Below are 27321 nucleotides of genomic sequence, written 5' to 3'. Positions count from 1 at the left end.
GTTGCCTTGGTATTTTGTTTGTGCTTTGGCCCTATTATTTCCCCTGTTTTCTTGTCCTCTTTGGTTGATATTTTGTCAACCATCTCTTCCCTTTGTTGATGTATCCTCTCTTGATTCATTAATAAAAAGTTTCTTTGATGATCCAAAAAAAAAAAAAAGGCATGTTTGTATAATTTAATTATTCAATTTAAAATTGTTTGTTAAAGGAAACCACACTTAATTTTGTCTTCATTTGTAGACGCTGCAATGTGTTTTCCATTGTTGTGAACAATTAGATAAAAACATATAATTGATCCATGCCATAGAAAAAGTGAATTGCTGTAAACATAAAATTACATTCAATTGCAAGTTTGGACCAATAATTGATCTCTTTTAGAGCAATAGTCTCCTTGTGATTTCCATTGCTGTAAATATATAGAAAAAAACCAAGGCCAAAGAAAGAAGAATAGAGAAACATAAAAGCAAAAACAGCAGCAATAGACAGGAGCCAAAAAAAAAAAAAAAACAACAAATAAGCAGCAACAGCAACAAAGAAACAACACCAAAACAGGAGCATCTCTAGTTCGGCGATGGCGAAACGTGAGAGAGAGAGAGAGAGAATTTTGCAGAACAAGAGCTTCTCTGCTTCTTAATATATATTACATCTGTATGTATTGCCTTCTTTCTTTCTTTCTTTCTTTACTTTTTCTTTTTTAATTAAAGTAACCTAGCGGGACCCACTACTGCCACGTTGGCCTTCGCTACTGCTTTCGCTGAATGTATTCGTTGTGCCTAGTCTTATTGTTTGAAATATAACCAATGACCTCGCTGAATGTATTCGTTGTGCCTAGTCTTATTGTTTGAAATATAACCAATGACCTATTCGATTATAACAAAAACAATATGTTATAACAAAATTATAATTAGAGCAATGATTGAGACCCCTATTCCCACAAAACTTCCATAAATCTAGACCACTCATGATGTGAACTCACAAATACATGAGTGGGCCCCACACATACATGGAGGGCTAGGGTCACTTTGGAGGTGTGAGGGTCATCCCCAAAGGGGGTCCTAAACATTTCCCTTATAATTAGAGTAATGATTGAAACCCCACTCCCACAAGACCCCCATAAGACCTCCACAAATCTGGACCACTCATGATGTGGACCCACACATACATGGCGGGTTAGGATCACTTTAAGGGCGTGGGGATCATCCCTAAAGAGGGTCCCAAACATTTCCCTTATAATTAGAGCAATGATTGAGACCCCACTCTCATAAGACCTCCACAAATGTGGACCACTCATGATGTGGACTCACACATACATGAGTGAGCCCCACACATACATAGAGGGTTAGGATCAAATCAAATCATAACCAACACTACATGGATCATAATCAAATATCACAATAATTGGAGCTACACCTCTTTTTTGAGGTATGTATTATAAAAATTTTCTATATTGGATAAAGCAGCAGCGGCCTAAGAACTGGAGACTAAACATCAAAACAGAAGAGGCTTTCAATAATTTTTAAATATATATATATATATATATATATATATATTTCTAGTGAATTATAGATGACAGTCTAAATAACCTAAAAATTGAGTCATTTTTGGATCCCGTAGAAATTATCTAGAAGGTTAAGAAGACCAAGTATTCATATGCCCGACCTATGAAATATTATAATTTGTCCACTATCTCTCCATTATTAGGATTATATATTCATTTAACCCTTTATTATTAATTGGACACACAACCAACTTGAATACCTGGAGGATAGGATAATTAGGCCATAGTGAGAGATTCCAATTGATTAATTATTTCGATCATCCCTTCCATCTCCAGTCTAGCTTGACTCGGCCCAACTAGCAGTCCTAACGTAAACATATTGGTGGGCTAGGCCTAACTAGACAATAACACGCCTATACAATTCCGCAGCCCACTTGAACTACCTCATGCAGTAATTGCTTGTACGTAGGACTCACATACTCACTCACTCTACGAATATATATTTCGATTTGTACATAAGTGTGATTGTAACATTACTTATTTTCAAAATTCACATGATGTGCAGCACTAAATTACATATGGGGTGATTTTTATTTTTTATTTTTTATTTGAAATGACAAGTTTTTTAAGAGGCAAATTTATGCTATAAAAAATAAAGAACACTTTTTAATTTAAGAAAAATAATAAATTTTAAGTACTACACAGAATTAATTATAGAATCTCATTTTTTTTGTGAAATTAAATCTCATCCATACAAGAATTATTTTTAGATCATTTTCACAAAAATCACTTTATAGAATTCAAATTCATCAGTAATACCATGTGATTGTATCACTTTTCAATAAGCAATCTTAATTTGTCATATAATTTACAATATTATTGAATTAATAAAAATAAAAATTATCTACTTAATTCTATTTATTATTTTTTGTTAATCAAAAACACCACACCTTCCAACCCAACCCAAAACGGCATATATATCACTTCATTATCATCACCCACAAACAAGTCACCTAATGCTTTTAGCATTTATAGCACCAAAATTAGTGGATGACCAAGAAAACCACAATTACAAAGAGTGCTTGTTAAGCATGATTGCTATCACAATCTCAACCACAAAGTTAATCTATACGGATGCTTCAGTGATTAAAGTTTTACCTTTCTTATATTTATAATTATTTTTTATTAAACATTTTACTTTTATTTTTTTAAAAAGTAATTTCATGTTTAACGCTCACAACATATAATATATTTAGATTGGACTAATATACGTAATTTGACCGGTATTATATATGTGAGTTTTTTTTTTTATAAGATCTTCTACAGTGATGCAATTACCCTTTGAATTATTTAAAAGATAGCCACGTGTCATTCACTTAGTGGGTCCCTTTAACTAAGATATTTCTCTCCATTGAAATGAAAGGGAATTTGGCTATACCCACCTTATTATTACATTGCCAAAGTTCTCTATATATCAACTTTACAATGCAAATATTGTTCTCATTGGCATCATTCACTCTCTCTCTCTCTCTTATACATGGCTTCTCTTTGTCAAAACTCAGTCATCCTCCTTGTGATTTTGTCATTTTTGGTGGCAAGCTCCATGGTAGGTTCTGTTAACCTACAATTTGATTTTTTTATTGTATATAGTAGTTGGTAATAGCAAGTTATTGGAATGGTACATAAAGTGATTTATTAATTGTGTCAAAGATGCAAGAAGATATAGAAAGTAATCTCTAGTTTTAAATCTAAGTATTGAGCGTTTTAAATTTTGAGATTGTCTTTGAATCATGAATTTAAATAGAAATATAAAAAATGATAAAGAAAATATAAGTGAAATGTAACTAAATTTCATTAACATTTTACTCACATTTTTCATTTTTTTTTCTCTCTCCAAATCCTTATTCAAATCTATAATCTAAACAAAGTTTAAGAGTCTAGTTTTCACTGTATCAATAACCTTACTTGAGTGATATGGTATCTAGTGTTCCAATATCGTATATAAATGAACTCTTTATTTTAATTAATTAAGCAATAGTAATTTTAAGTACTCATAATTTTATCTAACAAAATAATGTGTTGTTCAGATTCGTTATAAGTGTGAATCTGGACAACATATTATTCTTTTAGATAACATTCTAAATAAATAAAAATACTATACTACAAATATATATGATTAAATGATCATATTTTCTAATGACTCTTTTCTTTTTCATGTTTGTTTTTCTCGTCTCATGACTAAGGGTCAGGATGAAGCCTCTATTCAAATAGTTTACATGGCCATATCTAAGAACTCTGCCGCCAGCCACATCCAAACGCTTGCTTCAGTAATGGGAAGGTCAGAATCGTAAATTCACATCTATTTGACTCTACTCCAGATTTATCAGTAGTGAAACTAACACAAAAACAAATAAATCATAGAGATTGACCCGAAACATAGAGATTGACATGTTTCGTGAATGGATTGGCCTTTTATTTAGTAAAAATGACAATTCAATTTATTTTTCTTCATAAACTTCTTAAAGAGAAAATACATAATTGAGTAAAGATAAAGTAAAATATATATATGTTTGTTTAGACAATATTGTCAGAGTAACATGTTACTGTGAGACAGAGTAACATGTTAGTAATTGTTAAACCGAGCAATATGTTACTGTGAGACAGAGTAACATGTTACTGTCAAATAGAGTAACACGTTACTGTTACTGTTTACATTAATTTTAACGGTAATAATTTTTCTTTTATAAAAGAATTTCATAGTTAACATGGATCTTATTTGATAGATCTTGATGAGAGAATTCTAAAAATATTAATTTTATTAAAAACTAACATCTACATCAGAAATTATATTATTTTAAAATTTAACATTTTGATAATAATGATATTTGTTAAACTTTTCAAGGAAATTTTTTTGTACTTACACTTCATGCACTAAAATTTTATTACGAGGAGATTTTGACTAAATCTCCCTTTGTGAAATATTGGGGTGGTGATGGTGTTGTGCAGTGAAATGGCAGCCAAGAAAGCCATAATTTATGATTACACAAGAACCATGAATGGCTTTGCAGCCAAGCTCACAGCTGATCAGATAACTGCTCTTCTAAGTAAGCTTTTCTTAAAATTGTAGTTTTATTTATTTATTTTTGAAATGACTGTAATATTATTATAATATGTTATTTGCAGAGCAACCTGCAGTTTTAAAGATACTTCCTGGCGGTTTTCAAAAAGTCCCAGCTACCGATATCTCATCAACCTCAATTCCGTGAAGTGTGTCACGAGTTTAATTTTGTTCACTTACTAAGTGAGTGAATAAAATTATTGACCGGATGTCCTTATATGTATAGAGAAACAGCACTCTAATCGGTTGTAGAATAACATATAATGATCTAAATGGTATAATATTAATTATAGAAATATCCTCTTTCAATCAGTAATATTATAAATTTAGAGCATCTCCAATGCACTAGGCATATAATGCTTGTTAGGTAAAATGCCTAGTATAACTCACTTTTTTCAACTCCAATGCACTAGGCATGTAATTATGCATTTTAGCTCAACTCACATTCACTAGCTACATGTAGCTAGCCTTCAAGGCTAGGCAAAATGTGTTTAATCATTAGGATTATTTCCCTCCATCTTTGTTGCTGATGTGGCATTTTATAAAATTAATAGTATTTGGATGAATAGTTAAAATAAAGAGCATGGTTGGAGCAGAAATATGAAACAGTTGATAGGCAAAATAAAATGTATACTTTATAGTAATGTTTAGATAGGTAAAATGCCTATTACCGTTGGAGATGACTTGACTATCTAAAAATCATTCAAAATTATCATCTTGTAGTTCACATTTACTCTATATGTAGACCCCACACTATACAAATTTAATTTCAATCACACAATACTCATTTAGGATAAATTCAAAATACTTAAGGTGGAGTTGATAGTATTTTTTTCCTTTATACATACAATCTCTTAATTATTATTAATATCTCTTTAGTCCTTTTCAACTTTAAAATCATATTTGAAACTTCTCAACTATAAAATTACATCGTCTTCACTCTTTCAAAGAGGGCATTTATATTGTATTGAAATTGGAAAATAAATTAATATTCAATTATAGTTGCGTGGGTGCTTGTATAATTAACCCAATGGAATTTTGCAGTAGAAGGTTGAATGTTTCAGCTTCGGATGTGGAGTTGTAAAATTTTAACACTACTGCTCCAATGGTGCACCTACCATTTCTTCTATTTTCTTCGCAAAAAGTAAAATCAAAATATTGTTTGTAAGTTGTAGAGAGAGAGAGAGAGAGAGAGAGAGAGAGAAACTCTAGTCAGATATCAAATTTGATACAATTTTGACAGTCATTTCTTGACCATCCTTTTGAGTTTTAACTGTTAGAAATAATTTTATGGTGATTTTAATATGAAATTAAGGTAGGTCTCAATCACCGATTGATGTGTGATCAAATGGATTTAGATTTTTTGTAACAAGATCTTTACACCATAAAAAGAATGACAAAAAATCATTAAGAATTGAATAAGAAATTGTCTCATAAAGTTAGCCTCATGAATGAGATATTGAGATGTGTGTAAGTTGATTATGCAAAAATTGGTTTACGTCGTCTAAAAGGATGGGCTTGCGTCAAAAGTATAATCCAAGTTGGTTATGCAAAAATTGCCTAGCGTCGCCTGCCCGGACCGGATCCGTGGGTCTTGGGACTTGGGTTTGGAGTGGACCGGATTGGTGGCCCATTAACCTAATCTTTTTGGGCCAGGTTTGTTTGGTGGCTGCAAATAAATACACGTGTATATAAAGTGTATAACTCACACACTTATTTCCCATCAGCTGGCTGCATTTGTTGCCAGCCTTCATGGCTAGGAGGCTCATCCTCTCTCCTCCATTGTGTATAAACGAAGGCCATCTTTCTTGGTTTCAACACATAAATTTTTGCTCTCATATTATAGTCAGTCTACTCCATAATATATTCTTCTTGTATGAGAAAGTGCTACCGTTATCAGTTCACCGAAGCTAACAGAAGGTGCTTCTGCGTTAGTGGGTTCTACACCGCTATATTCTGGGAGACAGACGCCGACATACCTCCAATACCCATGGTGAGGCGGCGAATCTGTTTTAAAGAGACTATGGTATCACATAAGTTTCAGTTTGCTTTCTTTTCCTTACATTTTGTTAAATATTTGTATTCATCAAAATGTAATCTCTAGCATGAGTTAGATTTATGATTTATTATTCTGTAAATCAATTTAATTAAATATGAATCTATTTGTTTATTTTATTTAAATTACACGATTTGTACAACATTAACAAGCTATTTAGTTTGTTTGATTTCGATTTTCTGAATTTAATTTTTTTTAAATTGAGTTTTTTATTTTTCATATTTTTTTATTTTTATTGAATATTTTTAAAATTTTAAACAATTTTTTTTTTTTTTTACTTTTTTAAATGCACCTTACTTAGATATATGGGTGAAGCACCAATAAATCTCAAAATGTGATCTTGTGAACTGTTTAGTCCTCTCTTTTTTGTTTATAAATCCAAAGGTCCCATTAAAGTAAAAATTATGTAAAAGGGTAATCACTTACATGTTTGGGTTTAATTTTTTAGGGATAAAAGTGATTTTTCTCAAAATGTAAAATTACACATTTGGACAATTTGAATTATAGAAGTTTTGGATTTTCCATCATTTTAGAAAAAATCCCACATTATGAATAAAAACTTAACATTCTAATGTAACACATCAATATAACATAATAAAAAACTCTTTGATGTACTTTTCCCAAATATAACGCTCCAATGTAAAGATAATAATAATAATAAATAAAAAAAAATCTATAGTATATTTTTTTTAAACGTAACACTTCAATCAGTGTAATTCCAAACGTAACACTCCAATGTTATACAAAAAAAAAAAGCTAAAAAAAAACTCCTTAGTTTACTTTTTTCAAATGCAACACTCACAGTTTGACATTATACGTTTGTTCAAAACTTACTAAGGAATATTTGTACTCATTTTGGAATGGTTTGAAGAATTTCACATTCTTTTTTCTTCTTTTTTAGTGTTACATTAGAGTGTTATGTTTAGGAAAAGTGCACTAAGAAGGTTTTTTTTTTTTTTTTTTTTTGGTATTGCATTGAAGCGTTACGTTTGGGAAAAGTATACTAAAGAGTTTTTTTTTTTTTTTTTTTTTGTTACATTAAAGTGTTACACTAAAGAATTTTTTTGGAGTATTATATTGAAGTGTTACGTTTAGAAAAAATACACTAAAGAGTTTTTTTGTGGGTTACATTAGAATGTTACACTAAGGAGTTTTTGTGTGTTATATTAAAGTGTTATACTAAGGAGTTTTTTAGAGTATTATATTAGAGTATTACATTTGAAAAAAGTACATCAAGAAGGTTTTTTGTATGTTACATTAGAGTATTATACTAAGGAGTTTTTGTGTGCGTTATATTAGAGTATTACATTAAAGAATTTTTTTTTGTCTATTATAGAGTGTTACGTTTGAGAACATTAAGGAATTTTTTTGTGTGGTACATTAGAGTGTTACAATAAGAAAATTTTTTGTGTGTTACTTTAGAGTGTTACACTAAAGAATTTTTTTGGAGTGTTGCATTTAGGAAAAGAACAGTAAAGAGTTTTTTTTATGTGTTACATTAGTGTTACGTTTGGATGTTAATTAATGTCAATGTTATAACAGGAACGAGCACCACACCAATAACACCACAAACGGGGTAACATCATCCACCTACAAATCATTCCACTAAAATCCCTACCAAAAAAAAAAAAATGCAAAAACCTACCTTACCGATGCACACCTAACATTAGGAAAAAAAAATCCTAACAAAATCACACACAAGAGCAAACAAGTAAACTTTCAAGCCCCTAAATCAAGGAAATAACATACCCAAAATAAAAAGGACTAACTGGTTTCAAAAAAAACTTCTAGGACTAAATGGAATAACTTTTCTCTAAATGGGATCTATGAGTAATTGGATAATGCACCAATAAATCCCAAATCTTTATCTTATAACCCATTTGGTCCTATATTTTATCTTATGATCCAATTAGTCCCAAGCTAATGTTAATGACAAAATACCCAGTGTTACATTATGTTTTGCGCTTTCTAGTAAGGGTAACTGAGGAAAACCCCAACGTGATATTGACTGTAATGCCCAAAACTTTGTAGATTTTTGTTTTCCCTCCAAACAAACATCAACAAAACATAATCAAAAACATCAACAACATCAAACATTAAAACATCAACAAACATCAACAAACATCAAATATCAACAAAACATCATCAAACACATCAACAACATCAAACATTAACAAAACATCATCAAACATCAACAAACATCATCAAAAAAATTGTGAACATCATCAATATCAACAAACATCATCAACAAAACATCAACAACAAAATTGTGAACATCAACCAACATCATCAAACATTTGAACATCATTTCCCTCAAATCAGATCCATGATGGCAAAGGTGTTGAGTCCGCCTTATTTCAGCATCTCATCACAGCGAGGCCACACGACAGCGGCCTCTTCCACAATCGCGCCTGCCGCCGCGGCCACCGAGGCCTCGCCAAACTGCTCTCTCCGCCTTTCTCTCTCTCTCTCTCTCTCTCTCTCTCTCTCTCTGCGTCGCTCCTCGGCCGCTACTCCTCCGCCCTTCTCCGTTGCTCCAATCGCACCCTCATCCGCTCCTCCAACCGCGAGATCCAGATCCACCACCACCGCCAGATCTCAGTTTCATATTCGATGTTGATATAATGAAATCAAAGCACTAGACTCATACACAACTCTCTGCAACTCCTTCGAATCAATGAATCTATCTAGTTACACACACACACACACACACAGAGAGAGAGAGAGAAATCACACCCTCAAAAGGGTATTGATGTAAAAATAAATGTAATCAAACCACACCCTCAAAAATCTGGCAATACATTAAGACTAAATGGTATACAAAAAAACTTAAAGGACTAAATGATTTAACTTTTTCCAGGATAGGATTTATGGATAATTTTTCCTAAATTCTATATATACACTTAAAATTTGTTGTGTTAATAGGCATAAAGTAAAATAAAATTGTGATATAAATGCAGTGACAAATATCCTTTCTCAAAGAACAAGATACTACTTAAGGTATCTAATTTTTGTTTGGCAACCCAAGGAAAAATGAATGGATACCAATAGTTAATTTTCCCATCATTTCATTTATACCAATAAATTTGAGATCCAAACATAGCTACTACAAATGTTCAATCTCTTATGTCACATTAAATATTAGCAAAAAAGAAAATGCCAACCAAAATAAACAACTACAAAATTTTCTCCCAAGATGAATAACTTCAAAATTTGCTCCCGATGTCGCACATTAAAAACATCCCTTCCCAACAAAAATTAAGGGAAAAATTAAATAAAAGATGAACCATGAAGAGAGAGTTTTACTCAACAAATAACATAGATACATAAAAATTCTTCTTCCATGTTGTGGTTTTTAGGGATAATAAAACATGGTCACCGCTCGATCCCACATGGAAAGCAATGTGAATAGATCAAAATTACCGGCAATCTGCTCCAACTGCCTCATAGACAGACTTGAAACCATCCCTTTCTAAGCATCTGGCCAGCTCAGCCTACAAAAGGAAAGCAATAAAAAACCATAATACAATCTTCCTGCATTTAGAGAGAGAGAGAGAGAGAGAGAGAGAGAGAGATCCATCTACCAAATGGAATAATGTGCATAATATCTCAATGCACAAAGTGCAATTTCATATGCATGTCTATTTAAGTACAGAAATATTTCAAATTTCATGCAAACCCAAACTTGAGTTGCAGTAATTTTTTAAAGCCATCATGATGATCAAACTAACCTGAAGAGTAACATTTGAAATCAGTACGGCAGATTTGAGTTTATGTGCATGCAATAAGAACTGTAACTTACACTCTATTGACCATTGTTTCTATGTTGTTGACCAATGTTACAAATATCCACTTGTTCAAGATACATAATTTGAAGCATATTCAATCAAGTGGTTTTGATACCTTCCCTCCATGTGGAAGTAATTCTCCATGCGACACTACATTCAATATGAATACGGTAATTACGGAAAATTACAAATTTGAATGCTGACTCTTCAAATTATACAACTTTTATCAGAAATCCAGAAAGGGAAAACAGGCCGACAGTTAGCAAAAAGGAATATCATCAATACATGCACACCTACAGGACTTGCACAGGCATGCTTAAAATACTCTCTGGGTACGATAAGCAAAATCTTATCATGATGATATAAAGGGGATTCTAGCACAAAATAGTTGTATTACAACCGAAGGAATAAATAAAAATTTCTACCCAACAATTCCCTCATCCAATGAGCGGACAAATCAAATAAATTTCAGAGTGGAGCTAAGACGATGTATGGTTTTAAATCATGGCCGGATCTTGTAAGACCTCACTAACATTGGTTTGCCTAATTAATAATGTAATGACAAAACACCAATAGGAAATAATGAACGAGAAAATGAAAACACCAGTGACCTTGCTACTATATTCCCCACCTGGAGAAGCATGATGAAAACTGACAAACACAGACAGCATGGATAGCATTTGCTCATATCTAAAGAGCTAAAACATTCAAAAGACCAACGCAATGACACGAATCACCACTCAAACTTCAAGTGAGTGATGGTAAACCAAACCAAAGCAACAGCTACTGCTTCATCAGAATTTTATGATTCAATGAGAAGGGCCTGTTTCTTTGTGACTATTTTAATTTTTGAAAATTTTCACACTGAGCCCATATTCAAGACAAGCATTCACAAAAATTTAGGCCAAGTTTGGCATATTATAAAAAAGTCAAAAAGTCAAAAAGTTACTCAAAAAGTTAAAAAGTTAACACTATTCACCAAAAGTCAACAATTACGGCTGCACAACTCCCAATCCTAATTTTTCCCTACAAATCAATTTTTACAATTTTTTATTACACATTTTTTCATAAAAAGTCAAAAAGTTAACCCAAACATTCATATTTTCTTCCTCGATTTTTTAGTCCAAAAAGACAAAAAGTGCACTTATTTAGGATACCCCAAGCAACCCCTTAGATTTTAGGCATGCACGCACAACTTTATATGTGTGCTTCAATGTGTTATGTGTAAAGGCCACAATTAAAAACCCACATTTTCATGCTTTTTAGCCTGAGGTCTTACAATTCCATCCATGCTCCTGCACACAGGCATGTACATGCACACAACATATGCATAAAGCTTCCATCCATGTGTAAAGCTCATTAAATTCAGACATACATCAGACAGTACCTTTATTTCAGGTATAAGGGCAGGTCCCCCATACGCAAATGCTGTATAGAGCTGAACAAGACTTGCTCCAGCTCGTATCTTCTTGTATGCATCCTCACCACTGAACCAAATGCTTATTCAGTCAAGACTCAAAAGGATTCAAATAATTTATAACAATGATGACAATGACAACTAAGGTTTACCTGCTGACACCTCCACAGCCAATCAAAGGAATCTTTCCCTGATCACAACAAAAGGAGGAGAGAGAGAGAGAGAGAGAGACTGAGAGCCCCAAATTGCATGAAACGAAAAAATGAAGTTTCAAATGGACCAAAATACGATGTATCAAAAATTGAACATGCAAAGGAAACCAGTCCATAGTAACGTACCAAACAGCCATACAAAACACAATGAAGAGCATAACAACAGTAAATCTGCATTTTCTTTGAAGTCTACCTTAGTAGTTTCACTTCTTTAAATTGGATCTACTCAGTTATTGGTTTGTAAAATTGAACTTTGAATTTGAAAGTTATGATATACTAAAGAATAAGAATAAGAATAAGAATAATGCTTTGCCTGTCATAAAATAAAAATAATGCTTTATTTTTCATCATTTATGATTTTTTCTGGCTTTTCTGTTCATTTATAATTTTGTCAGAAAATCAGAGACTTCATCTTAAGTGGTTTAGGGTTTTACTTGTTATAATCTTCTCTTGTTCTCCTGCTTGCAAAACTATTTCAAGGTGTGATCTCATTTTTTTTTTTTTTTTTTGGGTGTGTAAATGGAATAAACAAGGTGAGCCAGGGTTGGACAAGATAGGCTTGCAAAAGCATCAATTACGAAACATAAAATAGATACCCTCACAGTTTTCAGGGGAGGACAAGATGAGTTTCCTTCCCATGTGATCAGGGATCAGGATTCTTTTACCCTTCTAAGAGGGAAGGCAGGAAAGCAAGGCTTTCGCACTTGTCCTGCAGCCATTCATGTATTAGCCTTGTAAAAGAAAAATGATTGGAAGAAATGGCCAGGGTGTCCTTCCTTCTAGATGCACATGGCACATATTAATCCTTCTAAGACCAAAAGTTCAGTAGAAAGCCTTGACCAGAGGGTCCTTGGAACACTGAATTGATCTAACATAAAAGGGGATGATGGTTCTTGGGATGGCCTTTTCTAATACAAAACAACCCTTAGCCCTTTGCTCAAGTAATTAATATTAACCAACCAAATAATTATTAAATGTATACATAAATATCACAAAAAATTACCACTCCGTTTTGTAGATGCAAGAACAGAATATTTACATTGGTATGCACCATTATCGAACTATCCAGTGAAGAAGAGAGAGATCCTAACTCACCAGTGGTTGACTTTAAGCAGACTTTAAGCATCAATGGAAACAACATTACAGGCCTAAAGTAAGATCTAATAACAACTGGCATAGATGTCGTAAAAGTCAACAGCACCAATTCAAAGAGTTGAAAATAAGTCCATGTAAATAATTGCGAAGTTGTGAATATTAAGTACTTTTTGGTTTAACTTTCAAGTGCAATGACGTGCTAGTCTAGCTACCATTCATCAGGTCAACAATCCATATCCATGATATGACTCATAGCTAATTTAAAGAATAAAAGTTCTACCAAAGTACTAGAATAACCAACAGACCTTCGTCAGAACATACATGTCCTTCAGGATATTGGTGGACAATGGGAAGAGAGGCTTCCCACTTAATCCGCCAGCTTCTTCGGCAATAGGGTTTTTACTCACAGGATCTGGTCTTGAAATGGTTGTATTTGATATAATCTGAAAGAACATATCAAATTAAATTAAATCTAAAATTCACTACCATGCCAAATTAAATGAAAACTAAAATTCACCAAAATCTAATATATTACATAAAATCATTAGTAAGCTACAAAGGAACATTCAACGTCATCACCACACTTGCAAAATCATGGTTTTTGGAAGAAATAAAAGGTGACCTTTCTCAGCATATTAGCCATTCAGAAGATTTTATTGTTCTTTCCCCCTTCCATTTCCTCACTTCTTTGCATTTCAGAGATGAAAGGACAGTCAATGAAACAAAATTTAGCTCCAGAATTATGCTTCTGACATAATCAAGAACAAAAGAGGAACCAGAATGGTTTGCCTTGGCATTCCTTAGTAAGGATGCTTTTGTATTGGCTTCAGCTACAACTTTGATTACACAACCTTGATTAAGAAAACTGTTGCATTTATGTTTGATGCACCTTTATCTGCCTTAAGCATCTTCTTGTTTCATCCATAGGCAATACAGCCAACAGATAAGATTCGATATCAGGATAAGTTTTCAAAGAAATTGTTTTATTTTGGCTATTGACACCGATAGTTTAAGATGGTCTGATTGAAAGCTTTACTAACAGTCAGAATTACAACCAAAGCCTTTCGCATCCAGCAGCCATTAAAAAAGGAAAGAAAGAAAACAAAACAGAGAAAAAAATGGTTTTGCGATCCAGTTTCTGAATGCATGATGGCAATTTAGAGGTTTCCTTTAGTTTATCAGCATTCAATACAAAAGTGCTGGGAAAGATACAAAAGGCGCTTCTTTCATTTCAACAAGATAAACAGATTAAAATGAAAAGTTAACATTTGGCATCTGGTAATGCTAACAAACAATTAGTGCAAGATAGAAGTGGGATAACAAACAATTAGTTATGGGTAGGGCTGTTACAGGAACCAAGCCCACTTGTAAAGTAGCTTGGGTATGGCTTGTTTAACAGCTTACTTGAGCTTATTCACTAAGAAAACAAAATGTGTTTGAGCCTTTTCCATCACAATAAAGAAATAACCAGAGTTTGAGCAGCTTAATAGGCTCAGCAAGGGTTGCAAGCTTACGTGCTAGTTAATTCAGACAAGATTAAAGGCATTTGACTAAACATAAACGAAATTGTGCTATTAAAAGGTGGGAAATTTAACCAAAACCCCTCCATTGGGACCCTTGTTTAGTGAAAAGAATAACCCAATTTATTCTGTTTCATAAACCCTCTAAGGAGGAGGCACATAATTGAGTAAGGACAAAGTAAAATTTCTCTTTTTTTTCTTGGATAATATTGCCCATGCATATATATATATATATATATATATATATCTCACAGAACTCTTTTGACAATGAACACTTTTATTTTATTTTATACAAGTTTTAAAATGTTGTGTGTGTGTATTTTTTGTTAGTTCATCTAATACGTACTATGTTTTTGTAAGTAATATGTTACTGTGAATCAGAGTAACATGTTATTGTGAGATAGAGTAACATGTTACTATCAAACAGAGTAACATTATTGTTTACGTCAATTCAAAGGTATTTTATTTGTTTTTTATTTTTCAAGAATTTCATAGTCGACATAGATCTTGTTTGATAGATCTTAATGAGAGGATTCTAAAAATAATAATTTTATTAAAAACAGACATCTAGATCAAAAGTTATATTATTTTAAAGTTTAAAATATTAAATTACTTACTAAGTAAATTTTTGTAATAGTGGTATGTGTTGAACTTTTCAAGGAAAACTTTTGTGCATATCCTTAATGCATTAAAGTTTTATTATGAGGGGACTTGGATCAAATCCCCCTTAAAAGGCCAAAAGGCTGCCACTTTTAATGAAGTAAAATAGTTTTTAGTTTTTACCAGTACAGGTATGCAAGTACATGTACACCAGTAAGTTGCACTTATGTTCTCAACATCGAAGATTATAATCTATTTGCATAGTTGTGGTAACATATTTATGCAATATCAGGTGAAATTACATCACCATTTCACATTATAATATTTTACAGGAGCTGTTAACGTTCCTTCTGAAAAGTTTGCCCTATATAACATTGGGAAAAAAAAAGTGTTATATACCAAAAACTCAACAACAAAGTTTTAAATCCCTAAACAAACTGAGCAGAGCTGAGTCTGGCTTGAGCTGTTCATTGCTGTGGCAATGCAAACTCAAACAGATATCTTTTCCTAACTAGAGGTTCAGTTGAGCTTGAGCACTAGCCACTAGGCCAGTGGCCCAGTGACACTGAGCCAAGCTTGAACAATCCAAACTTGGTTCAGCTCAGCTCATTTACACCCCCATGGGACAGGTTGTTCCAAGATATATCCAGAGCCCATTTCATCTATTTTTTTACACGGTCCGATAATGCTTATGTATTAAACATTTTAACACAATTATAGATGCCGGGATCTGCCTCAAAGCAGCCTATGCATAGATTTATGTATTCAGGTGGAGTAAAGCAATGACATAAAACAATAAGGTACAGCACTAAACACTAAATAAAGCTAAAATTCTAAGCTAAACAAGTTTGTAATAGGAAAAAATTACCAATCCATCCACACGGAGAGCGAGAGCAACCTACAACCCAATGAAGGAATCATAAGAACACCAGACATGGAAGTCGCAATGGAAATATTAAAGACACAGCATTTGCATACCGCTGCAATATCTTCAAGGTCCTGTTTAGACAGATCCGGAGCAATTTTCACAAGCAATGGAGGTGGGCCTTCCTCACCCCATTGCATTTCATCACGAGCAGCTTGAACCTAATAAATAGCACAAGTTAGGACTAATTCTCTATTCCCTTTTTGGGGTCACTGACAATTAAGGTTATGCTTAGACATCCAAACCTTCTTAACAAGGTCCTTCAATTGTTTTCTTCCCTGAAGCTGGCGCAGTCCAGGGGTATTAGGTGATGAAATGTTAATTACCTAAAAAAAGAGCAAAATGCATGAGAGAAAAGATTAGCAACATATCCCCACTCATAAACCTTGCATCAACAGAGCATCATCATATGCACATCTTTGATTGCCATCCTTGTAGCCTTATAAGTTTCATTAGCCAAATTTGAGTTGAAACAAACATAACTCTAGCATTCAATATGCATATCCCCTACTGGAGAATCTATCAGATATTAACAACCACAGGGTCCCTCTAGAACAGATGTATCAATTACACACAGACAAAAAGAGACGAACAAATTAGCCGAGATAAACTTGAAGCAGAAGATGAAACCTACCAAATAATCAGCATACTGGGATAATGTATGAACCCCTTGAACATAATCTGCAGCTGCATCTTCACTTGTCTTATTCTTTCCAAGGTTCACCCCAAGTATTCCAGGACCAGCTTTCCCTCCATGTTTGACTTTTTCACTGGAGGGAGGTGAAGTGCTAGAAGTTTCATCCAACTTCCTCTTCCCATGCTGGGCACCCAAAGACTTTGCAACAGCAACAATACCTTCACTATTGAAACCACACCTATTGATTATAGCACTGCCCAAACAAAACAAAACAACAAAAAAAAACCCTCTTAGAACTCAGAAAGAGACCTTTTGCAAGTCCAAACATCTTGACAACTGTAGGGAAACTAAACTCAAGAAAATAAAATTGCATCAATTTGTCCCATTAAAATAAGTGTGAGACTAAGCTATATAGAAAAATGGTGAAAAAAAGAAGCAACATACATTCTTACCCTTCCTGCCGCAATCTGAAGATACGAGGCTTTGGATTTCCCTCCTGTGGAACAGGAGTTACAGAGCCAACTTCCACAAAACCAAAACCTAACCCAAGTAAGCCCTCAACTGCCTTGGCATTTTTATCAAAACCAGCAGCAAGACCTATAGGATTGGTGAACCTCCTTCCCCAAACTTCTAGTCCTAATATTGATGGATCTGGCCTTTTCTCCTTAGGAACCCATCCACGAGCAGCAGCTGAAACAGCTAATTGGTGAGCAACCTCTGCATCCAGAAGAGCAAAGAATGGATTCACAAGTTTTGTTGCTGAGAACAGCCAACCACTGCAGAAAATTTAACAGTGTATGTTATTCACCAAGTTTACTAGTACATGATTTTTAGGCCCTAAACTTCAATTCAAGTCCAACTTCAATGACTTCTAAACTATGTGCAGAGAATTAGTTCAACTAAGTTCAATGTAAAAATACATATACAAGGCCTTAACTTGAAGTTGAACCATTAGAGTCGGCTCAAAAATAAATAATAAACACAGTGCATTATGTTGTTCACATAACAGCATAAAGTTACAAGTGGTGCTGTCAGTATATTTGTGTGTTGTGAACTTGAAATTTGTCATGGAACACTAAAATGGAACAAAGGCCAACAGCTACACAAAAAATATAAATAAGGAAGGAAGAAGGAAAAAAAGCAGAGAGTTGCGGAAAGTACCAGAAAGTTGCTTCATCCACAGTACTCACATAAGCTCCTCCAGATATGAGTAGGCCTATTGTGGCACCTGTCAATAATCTCCCCTACAGCTCAAGATAACCAGAGACTTAAGAATTAGATGGGCATTAGCATAAGCACGAGAAAAGAAAAACACAACAGGAAGATTTGAATTTAAAACCAATAAATAAGACATTAGACAGGAACTGAGTTAACAGCTCAAATGCAAATCTTAAACGATAAGAAACTACCACTGTTTTTCAACTTCTCTATGTTAAACTTAATTACTCCTCTAATACAAACGCTCAAACTTCTGACCAAAATTTGAAACAAGGCACTGCCATTTTGCTGTACTTCTTATCAGACAAACAAAAAAGCCAAAACAACAGGCGGATTATCTTCAACTTCATCCGCATAAACTCGAAAGGACAGACATGAGTATATAACAGAAAGTTCTCTCTCAGCATTGTACGCATCTGAAATTCCATAAATGAAAACAATGAATTTTGTTCTCCTTTTGGCTTGCACATTTTCCCAACAACAAAATGGAGTGCATTAGATTCGTTGTGAACAAGTCGTTCGTACTGGACCCAAAATCTTCACTTGGGTATCATGAATTTACCTTTTTGTGTCAAATTTGGCTTACACCATTGTTCATGTAAGTCAAATTGTATAATTACATCACAAGTATATAATACATATAAACATATTTATGTGTGTGTGAATATGTAGAAAATATAAGAGAGACAGAGAGGGAGAGAGTACTTTCTTGGAAGAGTGTGGGATTTTGGGAGCAGCTTCAGCGGTAGAAGATGAAGAAGCGGTACAGTAATGTCTGGAAGCCCCAACTCCAAGAGCACCAACAGATTTAAGCTTCCGACTCAAACATTCCTTCATGAATTTGAATGTAACCTTTGCACTCATTTCTCTATTTCTAATTAATCTTCTTCAATCCTTCAAGCTTTAATAATGCACATAACATTAAAAATGATTAACCTGCTTCTTCCAAATCCTCAAACACATATATTCTCCAATCTTTTGTAGCCAAACCTACAAGTATTATTGGCACATCTAAAATTAAAGTTGACAATAAAAATTCACATATTTTAGGGTAAATTTCACTTTACATTCCTGTGGTTTTCTCATTACTCCTTGTGCGGTGACATTTGGAAATAAGTACATAAACTCTTGTAGTTTTTTGTGGAATAAAGTACACTGTCTCTGTACCATTAATAGCTTAAGCAAAAAGACTAAACCTCATTGTATAAACCATGTGAATTCTCATCATTTTATTAGAACTCAAAATGCATCTAAGCACATAAACCTTAATGCATAGGCACGTGTTGCACACTTGCGGTTGATCTTGTGCAAAATCGTGGTTCCAAACACACGCAACAAAAAGTCTTCAAAAAAGGCACCGAAGGCTCAAACTCATCCCAAGTTGGAGAATATAATTTAAAAAATAAAAAATAAAACTTTCTCAATAGGAATGCATCAAGAAAACTGTCCTTCCATATAGATCATTGTGGCATGAACTTTGACGGTACCGATACAAATATCAATTGTGATCTTCATTGTGTAAACCAAGTCAGAGCTGGAACGTATCAATAAGCTAGACGCATGCTATGACTTGTTTCATGCCATAAATAAACTCAAACACTCAATAAATCCGTTGGTTCGGCAAGATGCCTATGTCCACAGCGGAGAGAGAACAAAAAATCAACTATACGCAATAAGGATTAGAAGAGGACTCTCAATCTCCCGGCAGCTCTCTTTTTCTGTAAGACTCTAAAACTCGACCTTACAAGATGCTCCGTTTGGGAATAAACTATTTTAGTAACTTTTTAAGTTTTTATGAAATAATGTACAGAAAATTAAAAAAAGTGATGTGTAGTGTTATTAAAGGCGCACCTAAGCATGCGCCTAGGCCTAAGTCTCATCCAAACCCAAAGTTTGCGTCTTGTAGTGTCTCAGGCTAGGTGACTTCGATAAGGCGCTCCTAGGCCCAAGTCCCGTCCAGACCCAAAGTTTGCACCTTATAATATTCCAGGCTAGGCGACTTTGCTAGCACCTAACTAGCCCAAGGCTTGCGTCTTGAGGGTTTTTTTTATTGTTGCTTTAATTGATTTTGTCTAAAATCTAACCATTGATTTAATATGGTGTAGCTACAGAAGATCTCTACTCTTATTACAAATGCCAATACATTAGGCATTCAACCCCACATCAATGATAGAAGAAAAATTGGCCCTAATTCCTAATCTCCAAAAAACACTGTTTAACATTTCATTTTATTTTATATATGTTCAATCCTAAATTATTTACTTATATTAAAATTTTTTTCCCATACAAGGTGCACCTCACTTCAGTGAGGCCTGCGCCTTGGTGGGCCTATCGCCTTTAATAACACTGGTAATATGACAATTTATAGTACCGTTTTTACTTTTTAGCTAAAATTAAAAGTTGTCAAACGTGACCAGTGTACAGTAAATACAAGACAAATCACAAAAGCAATTAACTTGACGAAATGTTTGATTGTGCACTCTAATATTGAATTTGCTTCAGGTTGAAGAACTACCAGTCAAAAATCGAAACTAGTATAAAAAAGAAAAAGTTCACATCAAGTCCATTATTTTCTAGAAGATTACTGAGAATGAAGAAAAATAATAGAATACAGAACACAAAAAATAAAATAAAATAAAATAAAAAAAGTGTTAGATTGAGATGTTTTAGGCATTCCATGGCTAACCCCTCTCTCTCTTTCTCTCTCTCTCTATATATATACGTAGTATAGATGTATATGTATTGTTGCCGAGTCGAAGAAGAAAAGGAGGAGGAAGAGAAGATTACCGGCAATCGTGGTGGTCGGCGGCGGAGGGGTGGCCGTGAACGGCGGAGAGAGAGAGAGAGAGTCGCGGAGACGAAGGTCGTTGTTCTCTGCTTGTGTTGTGGTTTCGTTTCGAACTCCAGTTGGGGGAATACTGTGATCGATGACAATCACGTTTCTGGGATCGCTGACACGTCACTAAAAGTTGTAAGCAACGGCTCAGATTCTACAACAAAACAAGATGCCCTATGAAGCGTAGAAACGACGCCGTCCCTTTTGCACTCCCGTTAAGCTTAACACGCCCTTCTATGCCGAAATTTTGAAAGTAGAGTTCATGTTCATGCAAAAAGTTTTGGTATTCAGATATAAAAATTATATTAAGTATAGTTTTAATTTTTTGAATTTAATTTTTTTAAATTAATTTTTATTTTTGTATTTTTGTATTTTTTGCAAATATTTTTAAAATTTTAAGTAATTTTTATACTTTTTGTAGATATGCTTCACTTAGATGTATCTAAATATTAAAAAATTAATAAATACACAAAAATATGAAAAATATACTGAATTTTTTTTAATATATTTTTGGTATTTAGTTTATTTTTTAAAGATTTTTTTCGTAAATATTATACTTTTTAAGTATATTTATATTAGGAGTATCTAAAAATTAAAAAAATTGCTTAAAATATTAAAAAAATTCAATGAAAATAAAAAAAATATATGGAAAACGAAAAAGTATAATTTTTCTAAGAGAAATGTTTTTCTCCCCGAATGAGCCCCCCGAATGCCCCAAATCAGAGAGACAGGGAGAGAGAAAAGGAGAAAGAGAGAAGAGAGAGGAGAAGAGGAGGATCGTCGCTCGCCGTCGCTGCTCGTCACCTCGCCCACCGTCGCTACTCATCGCCTCTGCCTCGCCTCCTCCCCTCGCCCCCCGCCTTCAGCCCCATTTTTTGGGCCCCCTCCAGTCCTTCTTCCTCCTCCTCCTCCTCCTCCTTCTTCCCTTCTTCTGATTCTCTTCTTCTGAAATGAAAAAAAAAAATACAAAAACGGTGTCGTTTTTGGAATTAGGGGGATTCGGGGGAGGGGAATTCAGGCTCTCAATCACTGCTCTTTTTCTAAAAAGTGAATTCTAAAAACTGAAACCAAACAGAGTGATTTATTTTTTAGATTTAATGATGTGTTAAGAAAATTATTGATTGATAACTAAATATTTTTTAATTATCAACTAATCATCTTTCTGACACATCACTGAATTTAGAAAGTAGATTTAAAAAGTAAACTTGTATATCATTTTTCTTATTTAAATAATTTATAGTTTATTTATTTATTTATTTTAATATTAATAATTTGTGATATTAATGTAGATTTTACTTATAATTTATCAATTAAAAATAATATGAGTTGAAAATTTTAATTATTTGATAGTTACATACTTTTGATTTTTACTTTTTAATTATTAATTTTAATTTTTAATAAATTACACCATACAAATGCAAACTTTAGCATCAATTTTTTATTTTTTGTTTTAGAATCTAAAAAAAAATTGATGTTTTGGGGGTAATTTACTTAAAAAATATTTTTTATTGGTAAGAAAATTGAATAGGTGCTTAACTTTTTTTAATAATGTTATGCATATAGAAACCAAATACAGAATGAGATACAACTTAAGGATGGCAACAGGGAGAAAGAGGGCAGATATTAATTCTTCATCTCCATTTCCCTTATTATAATTTTTTTTCCATTTTCCCATCCCCTTTATTTATCCTCTCTATCTCCTAATGAGTTTGGGTTTTTCCCAACTCAACTTTATCTTTTTTTTTATAAAAAAAAAAAATCGAAACCAAAGGCCTTATTTAGGAGTTGGAGATGTTGCTGCGCGGGGCGCGCAGCATCATATCCTGTGTAGCTAACTAGGCCCATTTCGGAATCCCTTTTGATAATTCAAATCGTTCACATTTTAGAATACATAAACGAGAATATGTCTATAAAACTTCAAATTAATCGGATATCATTTACCCATTCATCTACTCATAGTTGTATCTCCAAAAATAGATAATAATTGTGATTTAAAATGTTAAAATGAATATAAACGTGTGTGGATGAATAGGTAAACGATATCCGATTAACTTTATTTTTTGCAGGCATATTCTAATTGATGTATTCTAAAATGTGAACGATTTAAATTATCAAAATGAATCCTAAAATGGATTCATTTAACTGCACAACTGATGCTGCTGCAAGGGATGCATAGCAGCATCCCCAATTCCCCTTATTTCCCCTTCAACGTAGCAATCAAAATCCATACAGATATAGTTACTGTTTGGCACGTAGCTTTTTTTAGTTGACTTTTTAATTTTTTTGCTATTTTAGCTCCGGCTAAAAAGTTTATTTGGGTTATATTTTTTTGACTTTTTTAACATTTGTGAGAAAAAAATAAAATGACTATAAAATTAAAATATAACATTTTATCTTATTAATTTTTTAATTTATTTTATCTTTTATGACTAATTTAATTCCAAAAACCAATGCAAAACGAAACCATAATATATATATTCAATTTTTATTGAAATTAAACATGTAAATATAATTATTTGTTGAGTACACATTTATGAAATCAATTAAAAAGCACAATTATCGGTGTGGTGAGAAAAGAGAGAAATTAAAAAATTTCGAACTCTCAATTACATTCTTTCATTATCATAGAATTCAAAACTCACCACGAACAAACCAAGGGTTGGTTTGGCAAGGGCTCATTGGGCTTTTTTGGCTCAATGAGCCATAAAAAACAGAATAGGCTCATGAGCCACAACAGACAAAACATCTCATCCAACCTCATAATCATTACACTCTTCTCTCACAAAAAAATCAAAAAAACCAAAAAGCCAAAAGCCCTTCCCAAACTAAGCTTTTGAGCCCAGGCTCATATAGTCAAAAAAGCCAAAAAAGCCAACCCATTTCCCAAACGGAGGAGTCAAATAGTTTTACAAAGAAAGTGGTGACAATGATCGAGAAGAGTGAAAATCTTATTCACTGTGTTTGGTTTTGAGTTTTTTAAATTTAATTTTTTGAAAATTAATTTTTTTATTTTTAGTGAATATTTTTAAAACTTTAAGCAATTTTTTTTGCTTTATTAGATGCACATTACTTAGATGTATTTAAATAGTAAAATATTTGTGAAAAAATATTTTTAAAAATTAATAAATACAAAAAAAATGAAAAATGTACTGAATTTTTTTTTTTATATATTTTTGGTATTTAGTAAATTTTTTAGAGTTTTTTTCACAAGTATTATACTTTTTAAGCGTATTAATATTAGTTGTGTCTAAATTTTTTTTAAAATTGCTTAAAATATCAAAAAAAAAATAGTGAAAACAAAAGAATACGAAAAATAAAAAAAAATATATAATTTTTTGAAAAGTGAATTCTGAAAACTGAAACTAAACAGAGTAATTTTCTTTCATTCCCTGTCTTTTCCCAGCAACCAAGCAACGTGTTCATCGTCGAAGATGAATGAAGAAACATAAAAATGACAACCTCACAAGGTACGCCCTTATGGATTCAAACAAAACGATCATTGACGACAGATTTAGAGCTTGTTTGGAAAGTGGTAAATAAGTATATTTTTTAATTTTGTATTAAAAGATGTGTAAAAAAGTATAGAAGTGATGTGACTCAAAAAAGATAAAGATAAAAAATAAAAATAAATAAATAAAAAGTATACATTTTTAATATATGCCAAACAATCCCTAATCCTCAAGGCAACGATTGTGATGAAGGACGAGATTGAGATTGAGAACCCTAGCTGTAAATAGGGTAGTCAAAACATATGAAAAAATAGGAGGGTACCATCCTTACCTATCCCCGATGGACATTTAAACAATACCACCTACTCGACCCAACAAACAAAAGAAAATAAGAAAACCCATGGCCATGTTTGGTTTGTATTGGTAAAACAATTTTGAAAAATAATTTTTTAGAAAGAGTTTACAAAATTTAAAAATTTGTTTGGTTGTATATTTTGAAAATAGCTTTGGAATTTGGGATGATAATTTTTTTTTTTTTTTTGTAGTTGAATAAATGGGTGTGAAAAAAATATGATTGATTGATGTGTAAGATGTGAGTGAAAGATAAAAGAAAGAGAAAAATTGATTGATTGATATATAGTAGAGAGAAGTAATTTTTAAAAAAATAAAAAAAATTTAACTAAACAATTTTTTGAGATTTTTTCTCAAGAATTATGGGTGTGTGTGGTTTGTGTTTTGAGATAAATTTTCAAAAAAAAAAAAATTGGGGAGAGTTTAGATTTTTTTTTTTTTATTTGTTTGGTTGTATATTTTGAAAATAATTTTGGAGTTTGGTAGTGTGGATGATTTGATATTTTGTTACAGTTAAGTAGATGTGTATAAGAGAAAAAGTGATTGAGAATAAGAGAGGAGAGAAAGAAAAAGTAATTGATTGATGTGTAAGAGAGAAAAAATGATTTTGGAAAAAAAAATTCAAAAAATTTGAACCAAACAAACTTTTAAATTTTTTTTCAAAAATTGTATCTTGAAATATAAACCAAACAAGCCCTATATCTCTAGTACATACCAAACAAAGCCCATGTATTTAGGTTGGGTCTCCATAGGTACCCACTGGGTATGTTATCCATTGTCATTCTTAATACAACCTTCTCACAATGGGTGAAGCGCACATGATATAAAGAAACACACCCCTTAGACCATCTCCAATGGTTTATCAGATGTATCACCAAATTCAAATTTGGTGAAAAAGATGGACTTTTTGTGCTTCAATGGTGTTAGACTTATTTATTTTGATGATTTATTTAATTGTGTTTTAATTTATTTGAAAAAGAAAAATAGAATCTAAAAATTATTTTGATGATTTATTTAATTATGTTTTAATTTATTTAAAAGAGAAAAATGGAATCAAAATTTATTTTATCCCATTATTGCTCACCTAAATCTTTATCCTAAATGTTGTTAGAATGTATTTAATATTTGATTAAATCAGGAGTTCAAACAGCCCAAAAACAGAGGTTCAAATAGCCCAGCACAGTAATAATTCAAAAGGTTCAAAAAGTTCAAGTGGAAGATATTTAAATTAGTAATGATGGAGTGAAAGATTTTCAAATTAGTAATGATTGAGTACAATGGCTATAAACGGTTATAAATTCAAATGAATAGTTCAAAAGGTTCAAGTGGAAGATATTCAAATTAGTAATGATAGAGTAGAAGATTTTCAAATTAGTAATGATAGAGTACAACGGTTATAAACGGCTATAAATTCAAATGAATAGTTCAAAAGGTTCAAGTAGAAGATATTCAAATTAGTAATGATGGAGTACAACGGCTATAAATTCAAATGAATAGTTCAAAAGGTTCAAAACGTTCAAGTGGAAGATATTCAAATTAGTAATGATGGAGTACAACGACTATAATTTTCATTATATATACCAAAGCCTCTAATGTAAACAAGTTACAAAAAATCAGAAAATATTCTTTGATCTATAATCACTCACATTTATTCTCTGAAAAATTATCTGTGAAGTGTTCTTCAATTTTTGTTTACATCCTCTTTCAGAAATTATACACTGAGTCGTATAGCTTTAAATCCATTTTTCCTGTGTGAGGTTTACAGAAAAACCAAAGCTTCATTTTTATATCTATCTTTGAGAGATAATTCTTACAACTTTCTGTGAAAGCAAAAACACATTCTTTTCAACATTGTAAGAGTGTAGTACACTCAGTGTTCTTGACTTAGAAAGTCTGTGTAAGATTCGTGGAGGATTGCTCCATTTGTAAAGAGGTTGCTAGCACCCCCGTAAAGCTAGAGCATAGTGAAAAATCTCAAGTTAAGCTTGAGGAATGGACGTAGGCCGAGTTGATGCCGAACCACTATAAATTTGTTTGTTTCTCTCTCTCTTATCTCTTTATTTTATTTAAATTGCTGTACGGGGAGCAAATATTCCGGCAGGCCCGTACTCCTTTCTTCCAAGCTCCGATTATGTCCGATCACCTGCGCGCAAATAATGGTGAGCTACCCGGCGGTGTGTGGCCGGAAAAACCCTCCGACGATCAAGTTAGCACACACCTTAGGATAGAGAGAAAGAGGGAGAGAGGAGTTTAAGTGTAAGAAATTCCTTACAAAGTGTTCATCCGTCGCGTATGGGGGGCGCAGACATGCTTATATACCCTCTGTGCCCCATATCTACTCCCAGTCATCTCCTGACACGTGGCTCCGCTATCCCATCTGCCAGCATAAACCTTGTTGAGCATCACCTAATCTCAACTGCCTGCCATCACAGCTAGAGTTTGGCAGCCGAGCTGCTCTATCCGTTGCTGTGCCGTGCCGTGCCGTGCTTCATACTCAAGCACTTCACTGGCTAAGACCAAGGAGGACCGGGCTAGGCGGCATCTCGGCAAAGCCTAGCTCGAGGCACCTCCTGTGGTCGGCCTTTCTGCCGGTCAAACAGTTA

At 33.0% G+C, this 27321-nt stretch overlaps 2 protein-coding genes across 4 annotated transcripts; one reads left to right on the top strand and one right to left on the bottom strand.

Moving 5' to 3' along the window:
- The first annotated feature begins 2924 nt into the window (after positions 1–2924).
- On the top strand, positions 2925–4910 carry LOC114278557 (subtilisin-like protease SBT3.3). 2 transcript variants are annotated; one of them, XM_028220631.2, is made up of 4 exons: positions 2925–3102; positions 3740–3834; positions 4503–4600; positions 4680–4910. In XM_028220631.2, exons 1-4 carry the CDS (start codon positions 3034–3036, stop codon positions 4760–4762), a joined length of 345 nt encoding a protein of 114 aa, XP_028076432.1. In that variant the 5' UTR covers positions 2925–3033; the 3' UTR covers positions 4763–4910. The 2 variants fall into 2 exon arrangements, with proteins under 2 accessions (XP_028076432.1, XP_028076433.1); XM_028220632.2 differs by having other exon boundaries at positions 2959–3102; positions 3746–3834.
- Positions 4911–9710: 4800 nt separating this feature from the next.
- LOC114278558 (pyrimidine d) lies at positions 9711–21182 on the bottom strand. Of its 2 annotated transcripts, none has more exons than XM_028220633.2 (12): positions 20870–21182; positions 18788–19072; positions 18026–18108; positions 17317–17640; positions 16862–17117; positions 16473–16553; positions 16281–16388; positions 16171–16200; positions 13488–13625; positions 12028–12065; positions 11846–11945; positions 9711–10164 (listed from the first exon to the last, which is right to left on the bottom strand). In XM_028220633.2, exons 2-12 carry the CDS (start codon positions 18944–18946, stop codon positions 10090–10092), a joined length of 1392 nt encoding a protein of 463 aa, XP_028076434.1. In that variant the 5' UTR covers positions 18947–19072; positions 20870–21182; the 3' UTR covers positions 9711–10089. The 2 variants fall into 2 exon arrangements, with proteins under 2 accessions (XP_028076434.1, XP_028076435.1); XM_028220634.2 differs by having other exon boundaries at positions 18788–18983; positions 20870–21025.
- Positions 21183–27321: the final 6139 nt, after the last annotated feature.

The sequence above is a fragment of the Camellia sinensis genome, chromosome 7 (genome assembly GCF_055761805.1).
Source record: "Camellia sinensis isolate YWXY chromosome 7, ASM5576180v1, whole genome shotgun sequence".
Taxonomy (NCBI): Eukaryota; Viridiplantae; Streptophyta; class Magnoliopsida; order Ericales; family Theaceae; genus Camellia; species Camellia sinensis.
This window is presented reverse-complemented; position numbering and strand designations above follow the sequence as displayed.